Below are 18,772 nucleotides of genomic sequence, written 5' to 3'. Positions count from 1 at the left end.
ACATTTGAATTTATATTCTTGCAAAGCACCGTTAGATAGGCCTGCAGTATTTAGGACGCTGTGAATACGTATGTAATCCTAGATAGTTATACATGTATATACAGATATCTTATGATATTATTTCAGCATGGCCCTCTTAACCCGCAGTCCGTTAACATGTGGTCATGACGGCTTGACTCCTGACATCCGCACGTAAACGGGTCTGTACTGTAACTTTCTGAACAAAATAGAGAAATAAGAATCTGATTCTTTGCAATGAAACTTTATTTGAAAGACATTTCTACAGAGCTACTTTTGCCAGAACAATTCAGAGAATTTACTCACTTTCAGTTTAGCAGAAAGGGAGAGAGAGAGAAAACATCATCATTTTTACTAGTAATAAAGAAGCTTCATAGACTTCTTTCAAGAGAAAGGAAGTCCTGGTATTAAGTGAGCACCCACTCTTATCAGCCTTGTCTAGGGGCTCCTGTCAAGATTACGTTCCCAGGGGAAAAACTGACCTCTTCCAGGAACAGCGCATTACTTTCATTTATTTTAGTGTCAATATTTTTGCTTTGTTCCTGGATACCTTCCCCCAGAGAGACTCAGCTAAAGCACCGTCTATTGAATACTAGACATTCACCAGGTAGTTCTGCTTTTGCCAGCTCTTAAGTGGAAGGGAAACTTCTAGAAATCTCGATTGACCCATTAAATAGGTATATGAGAGCTGCTCCTATAGGTAAAGGCCCAGTTCTTGTAGATGCCTAGTATTCTTTACCTTAGGGACAGAGATGCTCTGATGAGCTTCAGATTGGATACATTCATGAATACACAGCAGGCTGTCAATTCCCTTGAGGGACATTGTTCTGCAGAGATTCCATGAATTTTTTTTTGGTAAAGACATTCTACATTGAACTCATTGGTTAACTGCATATATGAAGAGTTCAGATAAAGAGACAGAAACAGGGAGAGGACAGTGCTCAGCAGATGGTCCCATCTGAAACTGCACCGCTCACAAAATAATCTTCAGTCCAGGTTTGGACTCTTCCAGGACTTTCAGTTCATCATCCACTTCAGAACTCAAGTAGATGTCGTACAGACTGAAAAGAGGGGAAAAAAAAAATCAGTCTCAGCAGGCATGCTATCAAATCAGAGTGCTGAAGAGCAAAGGCACAGTCACCTCTGGGGAGAAGATATGGCAAGAAGGAGCCAACCAGGTTTGAGCCAAAACTGCCTTATTGGCCTTTGCTATTCCGCTAGTCCTGGTTCAAGACCAAAGTCCTCAGGCAGAGCTATTAAACCAAGGGTAGCCTTCAGCTGTATTAAGTTGCTAGCAAGGCTATTGAAGGAGAGTCATACAACTGGATTTGTTTCTGCCTAGCATGGTCTAGCTACACAATCCACTGAAGGATCTGCTGCTAGGAACTGCCAGACTGAATCAGACCCATGGTCCATCTAATCCAGGGGTGGGCAAATGCTCACAAAATTGGGGTTCAGGTGTGGGAGGGGGTAAGGGCTCTGGTTGGGGGTGCAGGCTCCAGGGAGGCATTCAGGGTGTGGTCTCTGGGGTGGGCCTTGGGATGAGAGTGGGAGGGGGATCAGGGCTGGAACAGGGAACTGGAGCACAGGAGGGGGTCAGGGGTGCAGGCTCCGGGCAGTGCTTACCGCAAGCGGCTCCTGGAAACAGCAGCATGTCCCCGTCCCCCCCTCGCTCCTACATGGGAGGCACAGCCAGGCAGCTCTGCACGCTGCCTGGTCCACAGGCACCGCCCCTGCAGCTCCCATTGGCTGTGGTTCTTGGCCAATGGGAGCTGCAGGGGCGGCGCTTGGGGTGAGGCAGCATGCTGAGTGGAGCCCCCTGGCTGTCCCTATGAGTAGGAGCTGGAGGGGGGCTATGCTGCTGCTTCTGGGAGCTGCGTGGAGTGGCCCCTGACCCTGCTCCCCGGCTGGAGTGGGACAAGCCCCAGACCCCCTCCCAAGCAGGAACTCGAGGGCTGGAGTAAAATGGCTGCTGGGGCAGATCTGGCCCGCAGGCCATAGTTTGCCCACTCCTGATCCAATCCAATATTCCCCTCTCTGACAGGAGCAAGAATCAAAGGAAGTAGAATGGTGTGAGACAGTCTGCCCCCCACATAGATCTCATCCTAATCCGATAGTTAGAGATGGGCTTCAGCAGTATGTTTAATGCTTCTTCCAACATTTATCTGAACTCTGGATATTCTTGTCATCTGTATAAACATCCAATCCCTTGAGTCCTGACAAGGGCTTGGCCTCGGCCTCAATGACTACTTGTGGCAGAGAAGTTTGGTCTTTTTATGCATTGTCTCACATATTTCCTTTTATCTGTTTGTTCCTAGGGAAGTGGGGGCATGGTCTGGTCAAAGAGCAGGAGATGGAATTCAAATAGCTTCACAACATGGAGGAGGAGTTAGGCACAGGAAATGTCCCACCGACAAGACCTTTATGTTCTGCTATTTCAATTCTGGGGCATCCCCATGCGGTCACACAGGGGCAGCTGTCTCAGCCACAGATTGACTAAGGGCCTGTCCATGCTACAGGTACAAGAGAGGACGTTACTCATCTAGTCCCAGGCTAAGTCACGTCAGAGGATTTACGGGAAAGTCAGCAAAGAGATTCTTTGGGATATGTCCCAAACAGAATGGGTTCACTTTACATAAAAACCAGTGTTTCTTCTTTCTTCCCCCCTACCCCCCTCCTACTGCAGCAGTGGTGTCCACTTGCTTGTCCCTTCCAGCCCTAACCCATTTCCAAGGCTCTTCACAAGGAATAAGGATAGAAATAAAAGCCCGCCACCAAGACGCCCTTCTAGAGCCCAGTCACCTGTGTCAATAAGGAGTTCATGCAAGTCCCTCCAGCTGAGGGGCAGGCAAGCCAGGCGAATCCGGTTACTGGGAGAGCATGTGGAAGAGCAGGCTTCTGACAGGGGCCATGTTGTTGGCCAGCACAGTTATTGGTTATGTGGCATGGGACACCACCCACGCTGTGAGCTATTTAGAGCTGCAATGTGGACAGGGCCTTAAAGGACCAGGCTCAAGTGTTTTCTGTTGCCCTGTCACAGTTCAGTCTGGTCTCCAGGGACAAGGGCAGTAAGCATTGTGGCAGAGGCATGGGCAAACAGCCTTAAAAGGGCAGGCAGCTCCTGAAACAGCAGATAGAAGTTTGCCTCCTGCAGGAAGTTATGGATTCCCACGAGATACTGACTTCCTTAGAGCAGGCTTTGCTCGCTGCCCTGTCTGCTCTTGGAAGCCCCCAGTCTCCTTTTAATTCCAAGACACCAGCATAACGCTGAGGGACTATAAAATGACCACCACTTACACAAGTTGCTGTAGTTTGCAATTTGGATGTTTCAGTGATTCACACAGCTTCTTCACACCTTCGTCCTCCAGTGAATTGTTACTCAGGTCTAGCTCAGTCAGGCTCGGTTTGGAAGAGAGGACAGTGGCCAGACTCCCACAACAAGCAGCTGAGAGACTGCAGTTACCCAACCTGCAGGGAAAGAGAGAAGCCAAAGTAAGAGGAGTACTGACTTAAGAGTCACTTTATGCCTAATAGACCAGAGTTCAGACATACCAACCAGGACTGCAGCAGGCAGCAACACCACTTGTCATTTGTCTTTCTGCCATTTCAGAGGCTGGCACATAGGATAGCTTGTGTGTTTTACATGAAGCATGTGCTCCCTCTACAGACACCAGTGCTCAGGGCCTTTTGTGACTACTTGTTGTAGGCAATCCCTTCTGGCTCCAGCCACAGAAAGAGGGAGAGCACGTTGCCATCTGTTTGCAGGATGCGCCATACAAGACTTGGGGCAGTATTAGACATTCATGATTAAATTCTGTCCTCTGCTACATGGAAACATCAGGTGTAACAGATGACAAAAACTGGCCCTTCCCAGCTAATGGATGGAAATCAAGCAAGCCTATATTAGGCTTGGTGAGTTTTGATGTTGCACAAGTGGAGGTCTCAACTGCACAAGATTAGTGTCCCCACACCTTGTTTCCATTCTTTTGTGCACACCAGTGTGATCTGTCAATAGATAGTGTGCTAGGGAACCCAAGACCTATCCAACTTGCAGACCAAACAGTCTGGTGAACCTGTTGTGGGGGGGGGGGAATGGGTTTTTGCAGCCAGAAACTGAGCCATTAGGCTATTCTCTCTCCTTATTACACTGCTACAGGTGACGACCAAGCTAATGAAGACCAGACTAAACAACATTTACGGAATATTATTACTGGGTTATTTACAGATAAAGAACAAAGGCAAATTGAAAGAGTGCCTTGAAGAAGCCAAGGCTATTGGAAGGACCAGTACTTCAGTAAACACAGGAGTAGCTAAACTACGTTTATTGTGCTAGAACCTTAATTAAGAGCCCACCCCTCGGGTTACTTGACACATCTATTAGCCTTGAGATTCAGATGTCACCCAGTCAAACTCATAGCCCAGTTTGCTTGTCCACCTCTGTGAGAAGGCAAGTGACCTCTTGGCCCTCAATCCTTCCCATTCAGAAGCTGATTGGCTTCAGTTCTCAGCAGAAGGATCTTGAGAGACAGAGGCTTTCTAGTCTAACCTACAGATTCTAGAAGCCATGACTAAAGCATCTATGGTAGCCACATGTGATTCCATGGCTCCTGCCCATTTGGCTTCACTGGGTGCAACTAGAGCTGCAGAGTACCATTCCAGTGTTGTGGCATTGTGATGGGAGTACTAAGCCAGTTATTTACGCAAGTTTAGTACTCAGACTTGGGGCGGGGGGGAGAAAGAGTATCACTAGCTACTGATAGTCAGATGTGGACAGTTCTGCTAATCCACACTGAAACTGACTGGCTGCTTGTTCTGGCAGGGCTGAAACAGTGTTGGATTTGCACAAGTACACAAATAAAGCAACACATACTTGTTACCCAAGTCAGGATTTGTCCTCTAGCAGTAGGACACAGGAATTGTCAGATACGGGTCAGGCCAGCGATCCATCCAGCCAGGTATGCCATCTGACAGTGGTTAGTACCTGCTGCTTCAGAGGAAGGTGCAACAAATCCTGCAATCGGCAGGTTTGGGATAACCTGTCCCTGGGGAGATTCCTCCAGCTCCCCTTTAGTTAGTGCGGCTTATACCCCAAAGACAACACTGGAGTTAACATTTGCTAGTTAATACCAAAGGGCCGGTTTTAAGTACAAGGAAGAATCTGTGGGAAATAAGGACTTCAAGGGAGACTGTCTTCCAATGAATGCCAACAGCATTCTGTTCCCAGCCATGACTGCTATAATTGAGCATCAGTTCTCAGTTGGAACTATTTGGTATTTTGTAACTGTTTCTTTGTAGCCTAGATGCCTTATCCCCATCCACCCCCATTCTTTATTGGGCAACCAATATCTGCAAGTGAAAGAGAAATAAGTTACTTACCATAGGGACCGTAAGTTACAGTTGGGGTTCATCAGTCCTTCACAGAGAATTTCAACCCCTGCATCTCCTATCTTGTTTCCACCCATATGCAGCTCTCTCAAGGTCTGGTTTGTGGCAAGAACAGAGCTAATGCTCTTACAGCAGGCAGTTGTGAGACCACATTCCCTTATCCTGCAATGCAAAGAGGAAACCAGAACTTCAGGAGCTGAAAGACTGATTGAATGATCTAATGGGTCTTCCTCTCCCAGCTTTCACCTCTATGGCTGCTGACCTCTCCTGAAGGCCTCACGTCCTCCCCCTCATGTTGGTGATTAGAGCTATTTAGACGGGTGGGACCACATTCCTAGTGAAGTCTGGGCCTTCTGTCCTTTGCTGTCAGTGATTAGATGAGCTATTTTAGTCACCCATGTCCTTATCCACTCCCCCAAGTCTGAGACTCAATTGTCCTGTTGCATCACACTAAGATTATGTCCCCATCTCAAAGAATGCAAGATCTTTGCTCTTTTAAGGCACATAGCTGCATGCAAGATTAGTTCACTCTGAATGGGATAACAGAGACATACCACCATTCATCTTCAACACAGGAGGCACCTCACCTATTGCTAGGTTTTCCTCACCCTCACATTCACCTATCCGTGTAAACAGATGAACTATGCTATCCTTTTGGCTTAGATAGCAGGAAAGGTTTATTTCACTTGTTAAACCTTCACACAAAGGGGCAGTTCTTTTCCTACCCCAGATCACGTGATGCCAGAGGACCTAGGTCTGGAAGGCTACACCAGGTAAGTAAAAAGGTGGGAAGAGGAGAAGTTCATGTAGGTAGGACCTTCTGTTTTACACTTTGACTAAAATTGCCACCATCAGTCAGAGTACTGACTTCTTTAAACCCTTTCAAGGGGGAGCCATGTATATTTATATTGCAGCTAGCAGACAGATTTCCTTCATTGCTAAAGACTATAGCTTTCCTCGGTGAACAAATTCACTCCCTCTCCTCTACCACAGGAGAAATCCCGAAACACTTGGTGGGATTTACAGCTTAAGCCTTCAGAGCAATAGAAAGACATGGGAAAACTAAGAATCCAATACATACACATGAAAAAAAAACAAAACAAAAAAAACACAAACAGGAAACTAGCAGACCACAACATCCAATTTGCTGTTAAAGCTGCGCTGTCAAACATCTTTTTCCAAGTCACTGAATCCTTCTGTCAAGTGAATGGATTATACCAGAGGTAGGCAACCTATGGCACACACGCCAAAGGTGGCACGCGAGCTGATTTTCAGTGGCACTCACACTGCCTGGGTCTTGGCCACCTGTCCAGGAGGCTCTGCATTTTAATTTCATTTTAAATGAAGCTTCTTAAACATTTAAAAAACCTTATTTACTTTACATACAATAGTTTAGTTTTATATATTACAGACTTATAGAAAGAGACCGTCTAAAAACGTTAAAAATGTATGACTGGCACGCGAGACCTTAAATTAGACTGAATAAATGAAGACTCAGCACACCACTTCTGAAAGATTGCCGACCCCTGGATTATACTTAATGGGTGGGTTCAAACTTGATGACACTCAGTTTCCTAGACCTTGAAAATCTCCCCCATGACCTTTCCAAAAAAAAAAAAAGTTACTGAAGGATTTTAGGATCACTAGTCCCATTGACTAGTCCTATGGGGCCTTGCTAAGCAGAAGAACCACACCACCCTTAGAGGACCTGAATCAGTTAGGACGTTTGTCTGGGCACTGCTTAGCGTAGAAGAGTTATTTGTTAATAAAAATAATAAATTAGACGGACAGTGAACATTGTAAAGGAAGCCAGCAGCAGCTTACCATAGTGCCTGGAGTTTAGCTTTTGGATCCTTCAGTCCTTGACACAGTAGCTCCATTCCTGGGTCTCCCAACCCATTACCAATCAGGCTCAGCTCTGTTAGGGACTCTTTTGTACTGAGGACCTGAGAGAGATCCTTACAGCCAGCAGGTGAGACACGACACTCCCACAACCTGAGGAACACAATAGGAATATTGGATTCTTCAAGATTTGCTGAAGACTTTATATGATGATCTGAGGTGAATCCTATTTTTACCCAGGTCAGTAGAAATGTAGAACAGTAGAGTCTGTCTTTTGAACTCTAAGAGGCTTGTTATATGCACACACATTTACTTTACAAGTTCCTTTTGTGTAAGCAGCCTTCTCCTGCTTACATCTTCCCCTTTCCTGCATTAGAGATGAAAATCTCTTTTAAAAGAAGGTAAGTTGGATACATAGTGTTGTACAGAAACCTGAACAGAATGACTGAATATTCATTACAGCAGCGTTCTGTCACACCCTTCTTCTGAGAATTGGATCATTTACTGACCTCACTGTGCTTTCCTGCCTATTCAGTAGTGTTCTTCACCCAACCCTCACTGAGAAAAGGGGTCTGAGGTGCACCCCTGCTTCATAAAGGGATTTGTTGACTGAGAAACTCTACATATCAGGCAAGATCATGCCAGCATAATAAATACAGATGACTTGGAGGCTACCAACTTGTGCAGATTTTAAGTAGCCATTGGTGTTCCTTACCATAGCTTCTCTATTTTGCAGTTGGGATTCAGCAGTCCCTGGCACAGCAGTGCTACACCTGGATCTCCAATCTTGTTCTCGCCCACAGAAAGTTCTGTCAGGGATGGCTTCCTAGCAAGAACAGTGCTGAGATCCCCACAGCTAGCAGCTGTGATACGACAGTTCTCCAGACTGTGCAGAACAGAAGAATCATATCAAAGTTCAACAGTTGCTTCTCCATAAGTCAGTGTATTAAAGGATATCTACCATCCGGAATAAAATCAGGAAGAGAGACTGCAGGCCAGGTCCTCAGCCCGTCCGAATTGGTGCAGCTCCACTGAGTTCAGTGGAGGTTTCCCAGCTGAGGATCTGACCCATTATTCCCCCAGAAGAAACCGTTTGCATCACCCTTCCTTCAGGGCACTATGGTGCTCATTAAACCCACACACCATGTATGTAACCGATAGAGGCCCAGACAAATCACCTCTTTATGTTGAGGATCCCTCTTTAAGGAAGTCCTGAGGACAGATAGAGCCAGGGGAGTGCCTGAGACCATAACTCCATTAGAAACATGCTAGGATGGTGCACTCATGGCTGCTGCAGACATACTGGGCCTCCACATGGCTTCCAGTGGATGCTATAAGCTGATTCTGCAGCCTATGCTGCTCTTAGAACAGGAGTGCTCTGCAGATCAAGATGGGAGCAGGAAACTGAGATCTTGCACCAAACGGTCTCCACGGACTTTACCCCAGGCAAGGGGTGTATTGCAGCACACCATTTTGAAGAGACGTGCACTTTGTTATTCTGACCTAGTTGGATAGTAACTGGTGGGAGACTAGCTAGAGCTGGGGGGATAGTAGCTTCCCCTCCCCACTCCCACACAGAAGCCATCGGACATTTTCTTTGGAAGTCTGGTCCACAGTGACCCCACTGGCATTACCGTGAAGTGAAGAGTGAAAGCCAGCTCCCCGAATCAAGCACCAAGCAGAATTTAAGCCAGGAGAGTTTTTGCAATTTTCATGGCAACAGAGATAAGCCACAGAATTTCTTAAGTATTCCCGGCAGCGAGAGAGTGGTGTGTCTCTGTAAGAGCAGAGTTAGAACTGGAGAGAACTAGCTGTTACTTACTGTAGTGACTGTAAGTTGCAGTTGGGATCCATCAATCCCTGACACAGCACTTTTACTGCTGCATCTCCCAGTTTGTTGTTACTTATGTTGAGCACCCTCAGGGAAGGCTTTGTGCGCAGAGCAGCGCAGAGCATCTCACAGTTGTCAGGTGAGAGTTCACAATACTCTAACCTGCAAAAAGAAGAAACCAGAGCAAAACAGGAGTCTTCATCCTACCACTCAGCTCACTTATGTCAGCAGCGTGGAGGTCTTGTCCACAGACCAGACAGGAAAATAGAGCAGATTGTTTACCATTCAGCCAGTTAAATATACAGATTGCTCATGGCTTTTCATAGGGGAAGTCCCCAAACCTCAGCTACTAACTTAATAGCACTTCCATGCCATTGCCAGGAGGCTTCAATCAGTTTGATTTGAAAGCATCACCAGATGGGGTAGCTGCTCAGTTTCAATAGTAAGCCTTTCATAAGATTGCATGCAGGTTTGCTGACAACCACTGTTTAATTCTTGAATTGTAAGAGAGCATACAACCACGACTGCTATGTCTTTCTAAAGGAGGAAAAGAGTTAGTTTCTCCAACTGGTAACCTTTAGTAGAATCAGATCAGAAACCAGACAGACAGTCTGAGAGACCAGAATCAAAAGCAATAAACTGATCAGCAGCACTCCTGCTGGTCATGGAACAAGTTTGTGCTCCCTGTTTCTTGACTGAGGTTTGATCAAAGAACATCCAGGTCATTCTGCATTGATAGGCGCCTACCACTGTTTATTAAGTAACGTCAGAGGATTGTTTGCAGTGGACAAGTGTCTAAAATGCTGTGTAAATGGCATGCACCTAATCTCTACCCACTTCACCTTCCCTATAATATGGCTATGGGAAGAGCCAGACTAAACCATCCATAACTTTGTGAGAAGTAGATGGGTAAACTGGAGGACAAAGGGTGGTAGTTTGTCCTTTTGAGGAAGGAAGCAGCAAATTCTTCATGCCCAGTTAATTCCTGGCCTCTGCTAAACAAGGGTCTCAGTCAAAGGCGGTTTCAATACAGAGACCTATCCATTGGTAATTGGATTAAAACCACCAATTTGTCTGAATGACCAAACTATGCTCCATGGAACATATCCCGATGATCCAATGAATGCAGCGCCGAGAACCATACAGCAGATGGTTGGGAAATAAAGTGATCAACAAAGATTTGGAGCACTGCTGAAACCACTCAACCTACCAGTGAGAATAGGCTTTTGGTCACGACCAATCTGGGCTATACTGAGGTGGTCAGACTAGAGACCAGTCCACAACATTACAAGGCCTTGGGACCATCCAATCCCCACTAAAATGGTTCATCAGGTATTTCCCCCCTGTAGATATTCACTTTTTTGCAGCTGGAGGCAAATTTACTGCTAGTTACTAGGAGATGACAAAACACCACTCCCAACCTACCCATCCACCTGAGTTTTGTCTAACACCTTGTCAAGCACCTATGAAAGAACCAAGGAGGCCAGTGATTACTTACTGTAACTTCTGTAGCTTGCAGTTGGGATCCATCAACCCTTCACACAGCACTTTCACACCTGAAGTTCCTAGTTTGTTATCACCCAGCTGCAGCTCTGTCAGAGTTGGTTTTGTGCTCAGGACAGAACGGAGATGCTTACAGCTGGCATTTGTTAGATTGCAGTTCTGCAGCCTGAGGGAGAAAAGAAACCAGCATATGAGGAATAGAGTTCCTCAGAATTCACCGTGTTCTCCGCGGAGACTGGTGTATCCTCCAGTATTTGGCTTCATAATCCATTGTAGTGCTGCAGAGTATTACGCTTCAGTGCCTTTACAAAGCATCTCCAATTCTACCAAAATTATGGCATGCCAAGCTAAATACTATGGTAAGGCCAGATCCAATAATCTCTGCCTCAGTAAAAAATTTTAATCAGCTAGTTTCAGAGTTGCAGTAACAAGGGGCTTCCATGTTTTTTTAAATAACTTCTTGTACAGCAGCCATAGCAGAGAAGAGAATTTTTCCCATTAAATAATGACAATATTCCAATGTATCTATGCAGCAATGTTGTTCTACATAGAACAAGTCTAAGCCAACAAAAGGCTATTCCCAGATAGAAAACAAGGGAATCTTACCTTTCTTTGACTCTCTAGAGTGAGGGCATAGTAGTCAAAAATAAAAATCTAAGCCAAATATTGGTTTACATCCCCCATTGCTGTGTAGGTGTTACACTGTGGAGGAGAGCATCTCTAACTACTGTATCCTGCAGGATATACCTGCTTTCAGTGGCAGCAGAGGACTGATAAAGGTCTCTCTCCAGTGCTGTTTCTGGTAGGAGAGGTTGCATGACAGCTGCAACATTACCAGGAAGGGGGTTGATTTAAATCATTCAGAGGAGCCAACAATCTGTACAACATCTTAATGGAGTTCTGTCTGGAAGTTTGCTTTTTAGAAAAGTTCGATGTTTCTGATTTCATCTTTAAACACATAGCCCTAGGTAAACAGTGGATGTTTAACATGCACTGAACTGCCCACAAACCCCCCCACCCCCCCAAAAAAAAAGAAAGAAAGAAAAAGCCACCACCCCCACCTCCAACCAACCTAGCTTAGGAGAGAAGCTAATGAATTTGTGATTGGCACTTTTGAGAAACTTGAGGTTTAAAGAGAAACTATTTGAAATGTGACTCAATAACTAGTGTTCCATTCTCCTGGGAAAAGTATTAGATCTACTTATTCCAAGGCCTATATTAAAAACAAGGTGTCTGATGTACTTTAAAAAAAAATTGCAGGCGAGGGGAGCCAAAATATTAATTGCTCTTCTCACTAGAGGACATGTGACGTCTGAAGCCCACAGAACTGTGGAGGGACCAAAAGTCAGCCTTGTAACAGTTCCGCCCACGGTAAACTCTGGGGAGGCAGCCAGCTGTCTAGACCTTATCTGGATCTTGGCACTTCAAAGACCAATTTATGTACTATAGTCTTGGTGGTAAACAAGTGAGCAGAACAGATTAAAACCCCAACTATATGTAGCTATTGAAAGAGTTCTCTTCGAAGACTGGAGGGGGTGGTATTTGGGAGGTGTAAAAAGCTACTATAGACAAGTGGTTCTTGCTCTTCCTTGAGCTGCCCTGGGCAAATAATCAGAGAGCTGGGAAAAGCCAGCCATTTCTAGTCCAGTGAGGGATCAGATTCTTCCAGTCATTACTCAGGAAGTGTTTGAAGTTGCATCAGTTTACTTTCCCTACCAATAAACGAGAAGCAATTTGTAAGAATTCAGGGTTTTCTGAGGTGTTTACAGAGTACAGTAAATATAGGGCCAGATCCTCAGCTGGAATAAATGGGCATTGCTCCACTGAAGTCAGTAGAGATGCATTATTTACCTCAGCTGATGATCTGGCCCCAAGGGTTGAGTTACTCACAATGCGCTGATAAAGACCGATAAGCATTCTAGTGCAACACAACCACCAGGCTGAGATTTACCAGAGTTTCTGTAAGTTGCAGCTTGGAGTCATCAGCCCTTTACACAGCAGTTCCACTCCCGAGTCTCCCAATTCATTGTTATTCAGGGTTAGCTCCGTCAGGGTCTGGTTTGAACTGAGGACAGAGCCAATATCCTTACAGTGACTAGCAGAGAGACTGCAATCATCCAGCCTGCAGGGAAGATAGATGGCATTAGTCCTAACAATTCATTTTGCTCACCTCAATGACTGAAGAATTCCCCATCAGAGATGTATTTATTAAACAAGATAATGGGTTATTTAGACCCTAAGTCAGTCCCTGGAGTGCATCACTGCAAATCCACATGCAGGCAGACAAAGCCCACTCAACTCCCCAGGCTTGGCAGGAGGCAGGATTCTCCTGCACTACTGGGGCTCTACTGCTGTAGAAGTGGAAATGAGATTCTGCCAGAGACAGACTGAATGGAACTCCTCCATCTGTGCCGCTTAGAAGACGGCGTGTGCCCCAAACCCTCTCTCTAGCCAACAGAGCTTTAACCCTGGGCTGCAGTTAAGTTTAGTTTCTTCACCACCAAGTTAGCCAGTTCATCAGGCAGCAGGAGTGCACCTGAATCCAAAGGGCAATGTATAAGCTTTTAGGCAGACTGTGTAGTGACACAAATGAACTGGTTCTCTGCCAGGCTTTCCAGTCAGAGAGAGACTTCCAAGGCATCTGCTCTGGCATGCATAGCTCATATGGCCTCTGCACACATCCTTGTTGCCTTCCTGGCAATTATCAGCTGCTGTCACCTTCTCAGCTGCTATGCCTTGGGCAGCCAAGTCTCTGCTCAGAATACAGTTCTAATCACTGGCACACAGCCCAGCTTCCCTCGGGGCATCCCATCCCCAGGGGAGGACTCAGACAGTCAGAGCTAGTTCCACATAACTCACATATAAAAGGCCCATGCAATCCTTCCTACCCGACCCAAAGGAAGTCGCCCTCAATCTGCTGCTCCTTCCCCACTAGCTTCATGGTCATTTTGCCCACCCAGAGGAGCAAGAGGTCAGCCCAGGAGTGCAGATTCCCAGCAAGAGGAGGTGGAGCAGTGTAGAACCAACTCTTTCTAGCACTCCCTAACTCCCAGCAGAGCACTCGCTAGCTGACCGGGCTAAAATTGAAGTCATATACTCTTGGCGGCTGCCAGAACATGTAGGATTAAAAGTGAAAGGGATAGCGACTTTCCACCTGTTAAAATGCTGGTCAATTTATAGCTTTTGGTAAGACTGGTCATGAAATGCCATAGGGGAGGAGTTGGACTGGCACTCCCATCAAGGGGCACTCTTTTAGCCTAAAACCCACCTTTCTGGATAAAAAGAAGATAGAGACACCAACCCCCTGCAAATAAACATTCTGCCAAGGAAGACAGGAACACCAGAACAGTGGCAACATATTTAAATAGTCATTGAAGACATCACTACTTTGGTGGTTTTGAGCTATGCTGAATTTGAACCCAGACTGAGTTCATACCAAGGAGTAGGTTTCTTTAGATAAGCATGTCTTCATGGGCATCCTACATAGGATGCGCAGAATCCTTCCATCATGAGCAACCTTGCAGTATCACATAGCAACAATACTGCAGTTTATATTGTCCCTGAAATGCAGTAAACGTTCTGTCCCCTTCCCCTCTCCCCACTCCAAAATCTTGTAGACGCCTCCCTCCACCCTTTAGGACAGGGGTTCTCAACCTTTTTCTTTCTGAGCCCCCCTCAGCATGCTATAAAAACTCCCCCGCCCACCTGTAACAACTGTTTTTCTGCATACAAAAGCCAGGACAAGCATTAAGGGGTAGCAAGCAGGGCAACTGCCCAGGGCCCCAGGGGGTCCACAAAGCTAAGTTACTCAGGCTTCAGCCTCGGGTGGTGAGGCTCGGGGCCAGGGCCGGCTCCAGAGTTTTTGCCGCCCCAAGCAGCAAAAAGGGGGAAAAAAGGCCGTGATCACGATCTACAGCTCTACCGCCGCCGCTTCAGTCTTCGGCAGAATTCGGCGGCTGGTCCTTCGCTCTGAGAGGGAGTGAGGGACCCGCCACCAAATTACCGCCGAAGACTTGGACGTGCCGCCCCTCACCGTTGGCCGCCCCAAGCAGCTGCTTGCTGGGCTGGTGCCTGGAGCCGGCCCTGCTCGGGGCCCTGGGCTTCAGCCCCATGTGGTGGGCAAGGCCGCCCAGAGGATTCAGGGGGTCTGGGCCAGGGCTGGGTCTTCGGCGGCAATTCAGTGGCAGGTCCCTCTTGGAGGGAAGGACCCGCCGCTGAATTGCCACCGAAGAATGAAGCGGCGGTGGCAGAGCAGCCTAAGTGCCGCCGATCGCAGCTTCCCCCTCTCCACCGCTTGTGGCGCTTGTACTCACCGGGCGGTGCTCCGAGGCTTCGGCAGCACTTCCACAGCGGGTCCTTCACTCGCTCCAAGTCTTCCGCTGCACTGAAGGACTCGCCGCTGAAGACCCAGAGCGAGGGAAGGGCCTGCCGCAGAAGTGCTGCCGAAAACCCGGAGGGGCTCACGGGGCCTGGGGCAAATTGCCCCACTTGCCCCCCCTCCGGGCGGCCCTGGTGGTGGGAGTTTGGCTTTCTACTCTGGGTCCCTGCAAGTCTAATGCTGGCCCTGCAACCTGCTCGCAGCCCCCGGACCCTTGGTTGAGAACCACTGCTTCAGGAAACTATTCAGTTTAGTTGCTATATGGTCTTTTCTAGGGAAAAATAAAAACTGGTACTACCTGACAGTTTTGCTTGTGTTCATGGAAGATTTAAGCTCGGTCCATCTGGACGCACTCATCTCTTCACACTGGATGTCAAGGTCCATTTTAAATGCTGATGCAAGACCTGAAGATTTAACAAAATGACCATGAGTAATTTCTGAAGCAGAACAACAAACCCAGCATTCCCTCTTCAAACCCAACCAGTTACGCTTGGGCAGCTGGATTTATAACCCTCTGAGCCACAAGTTACAGTTGTGCAACTTTCCCTCTTTACACATGGCGTGTGTTGAAAGGTTACAGACACTAATTCCACATTCGCAATGTTGAGATAGATCAGGTAGTGGCCAGACTAACCCAGCAGAGGCCCCTATCTAGTGGCTGGATGGTATGTGCATCCTACAGAATTATTGCAACAGTCAGCCAAGACCCTTGTGGTTTTTAGGCAACTGTTCGACCCAGTGAGAAGAGAGGGAGGCTCTTTTTGGCTACGTGACAGTGTGCATTTTCCAAAGGCAATGGGGACCATTCTTGTAAATATTGCACTGGTGTCTGAATGGCACAGTACATGTGTGTACTTCAGGGAGAGCATGGGCAGTCTGATATGAGTCTAGGACCTAGTGATCTCTCCTAAGAGTACACATGGAGAGGAGGAGAGTCATGGGAATGGACAGGTTCCATGTTAATAAAAATCTCTCAGTAAAAAACCAGATTACTGGAAAGCAAAGTTCATGGGGCTGGAAGGATCCAGCACCATTCAGTCATGAATCAGACTCCCTCCAGTTCACCTGGTGCAGAGTGCAGACCTACAAGCAGTGGGAGACATTCAGATGGGGGGAGGGATAGCTCAGTGGTTTGAGCACTGGCCTGCTAAACCCAGGGTTGTGAGTTCAATCCTTGAGGGGGCCACTTAGGGATCTGGGGCAAAAAATTGGTCCTGCTAGTGAAGGCAGGGGGCGGGACTCAATGACCTTTCAAGGTCCCTTCCAGTTCTAGGAGATTGGTATATCTCCAATTATTACCTTTATATTAGGCTCCACTCTACATGCTCCAGCGGGCATTTTGTCACTTTTAACCTACCACCCCCCTTCCTGTAGCATTAGCAAAAGCAGGTACCACACAGAGCAGAGGCAGTGTTTGAATTGTTTGCATGAACCAGGATATGGCAACACTGTAGCACTAGAAAGGTAATACACACCAGTAAGTGGTCGGGCACGTTTTTTTGTGGTTTCTATATTTTTATGTTCAGCCATTGATGTCAGCCCCAAAAGAGCAATTTTGAGTTGCAAGCATCTGAAAAGCACGGGTTTTTTCCCTCCATAATCATATTACAAGTGTAAGTTTGATGTATATGCAGTAAACCTGTATTACAGGTCAGAGGGGTTCCACAGTCTTTATACACAATACTTTACAATAGGTAAAAATATGCCAAAACAAATAGCTAAACCTAAACCCATAAATCTTGCAGCTTAACAGTCTGATCCTACAAACACTTACTACCCTGGAAAGTACCACTGTACTATCTGGGGCTACATTTGGCTAGCTTGTTACTCTACACAGTGTGTAAGTGACTACACAATTGGACTGCAATGCAGAGTGGGTGACAATGCCCTCATTCTGATTGGTTAGTGGAGGTGACTATACACAATGCAATGATGAATCAGACCCATAGAAGTCTAATCTACACTAGCAAAGAAGGGTGTTTTTTAAGAGTTAAACATGATCTGAAACACCACTTCAGCTGTGTCCACACCAGGCGGGATCACTTTTCAAATCATGTTCACTAGCTGTGGTCTACCCGAAGGGGAGATACAGTCAGTGAGCAACTAACATGTTTTTGAAGGTGTTAAACTGGATCAACTCTAGGTGCCAAGTGGTATTTCAAGTCATATTACCTAGGTCAAATTCATTAGCATTTTCCTCCTACACTGCCCCAAACCAGAGTGGAATAGTTAGGAACAAGCACTGCGCACGACATACTTCTAATTCTGTCCTCCCTGCATCTTTTTTCTAACATAATGAAAGATGGAGAGAGGATGTTATGGATCCCAAATAAAGGGGAGTTTTTCCATAGAGGCGAGGCTGGTAACAATGCAGTCCCCCAGAGATGGGCTCCTAGCACATGAAGTATGGTATACAACAGGGAAGTCCTTCTGGAAAGCATAAATAATCCCTCCACTCCAATATGAGAAGATGGGAATATGCTGTTGTTCTCAATCTAGCATACAGTTCCCAGCATCTCTGCATTACAGGTGAACACTATAGTACATAGACTCGTGTTCTTAAAGCTCATTCAGAAGGAGCAGACACAGCTAGTCCCACAGCTGACAGAGAATGGTAGCGCTCCACTAGTGTCAATTGAGGTATAATCGTTAATACCAACTGAGGCTATGACTTGTACTGACTAACATTAACAGTCAGATTTATCACACATTGCATAGTATTCACCCACTCTCCCAAAACAAGTAGCCAAAAGCAGAAGGTTTGGGGTTTTTTTTTTTTGTTTGTTTTTTGGTTTTTTTTTAGGGGGATGTGTGTTAGCCTTTTAGTTTTTAGAGGCCTGTGACCCATCTCATTGCCATAATATCAGAATCTAGTTAGTCAAAGGGATTAAGTTATTGTGTACAAAACAAAAAAAATCTGCTATCCCAAAACATTAAAAATGGTAAGTGGAGAAATACATTATAGAAACATACAATCTATCAAATAGAAACATCATAATAGAGCAAAACCTTCCCCGATTCCCCATCCACCTCCTCTCTGAGCTCAGAGATTCACTCAGCTGCTTTTCCACCTCCATACCTTCCGCTGAATCCAAACAGAGCCAAAGGGGCCTAGGCCAGAGCAGCTGTATTTATTCCCCCCCCACACACACACATTGGCTTTTTCCAAGAACCTGCCCTACTTAACATACTCAGCCTGCTTGGGCTCCATTATAAAGGGCATGTGATTAAGGTATTCTTCTCCCCTGCGTGCCATGTGATAGCAGAAGATGTAGGCAATTAGCTGTCTTTCTTTACAATAAACTCTTAATACTAGAGTACAGCTGACACCATACAGGTCTTGTTTTAGTTTGGGGGGGGGCGGGGAAATTAGTCTTTTGTTCCTCCCTTTGGTGAGGGGATGAAGGATTCTGATGTGTTGGGGAAAGGTGTTTGAGTTCCTCTCTCCAGCTAATTATCAGTGCTATTTATGGCCCAGCAATGAGCGCTCTGTGAGATCCCGGTGGAAGCAGGGCTCAGGTGGGGAGCTAAAAATCTCAAAGTAACTCCCTGTTTTCATCTCTCTGCTTACTTAATTGCAGCTGCAGCAGCTGCAGCAGGGTGCTGCACACCCACTGCGCTTGCGGCGCTGCAATTGGCGCGTGTAAGCGCCAGTGTAATCAAGCCCCGCGCTGCCGCCGCGCTCCCAGCGCCTCCATATTCCCCCACAGAGGGCAGGGGGGCTGCGCTGGGGAGCCCAGGCTGGCGGCTGTGCGCGCTAGCGCTTCAGGCGCTCGCGCTGCCCCGCGCGCGGCGGCAGCGCTTTGAAGTTTAAG

General features: G+C 46.6%; 1 protein-coding gene across 5 annotated transcripts in view; it reads right to left on the bottom strand.

Moving 5' to 3' along the window:
- Positions 1-246: 246 nt before the first annotated feature.
- The window catches only part of RNH1 (ribonuclease/angiogenin inhibitor 1), a 37,187-nt gene continuing 18,661 nt past the window's right edge, over positions 247-18,772 (bottom strand). For all 5 annotated transcript variants that reach the window (XM_039536312.1, XM_039536314.1, XM_039536316.1 and 2 more), the window contains exons 2-10: positions 15,256-15,361; positions 12,531-12,701; positions 10,575-10,745; positions 9,068-9,238; positions 7,961-8,131; positions 7,228-7,398; positions 5,395-5,565; positions 3,316-3,486; positions 247-1,079 (exon numbers count right to left, since the gene is read on the bottom strand). In XM_039536312.1, the coding sequence (XP_039392246.1) occupies positions 992-1,079; positions 3,316-3,486; positions 5,395-5,565; positions 7,228-7,398; positions 7,961-8,131; positions 9,068-9,238; positions 10,575-10,745; positions 12,531-12,701; positions 15,256-15,361 (1,391 nt within the window). In that variant the 3' untranslated portion in view covers positions 247-991. The remainder of the gene's footprint in view (positions 1,080-3,315; positions 3,487-5,394; positions 5,566-7,227; positions 7,399-7,960; positions 8,132-9,067; positions 9,239-10,574; positions 10,746-12,530; positions 12,702-15,255; positions 15,362-18,772) is intronic.

The sequence above is a fragment of the Mauremys reevesii genome, linkage group 4 (genome assembly GCF_016161935.1).
Source record: "Mauremys reevesii isolate NIE-2019 linkage group 4, ASM1616193v1, whole genome shotgun sequence".
In the NCBI taxonomy this organism is placed as follows: Eukaryota; Metazoa; Chordata; order Testudines; family Geoemydidae; genus Mauremys; species Mauremys reevesii.
This window is presented reverse-complemented; position numbering and strand designations above follow the sequence as displayed.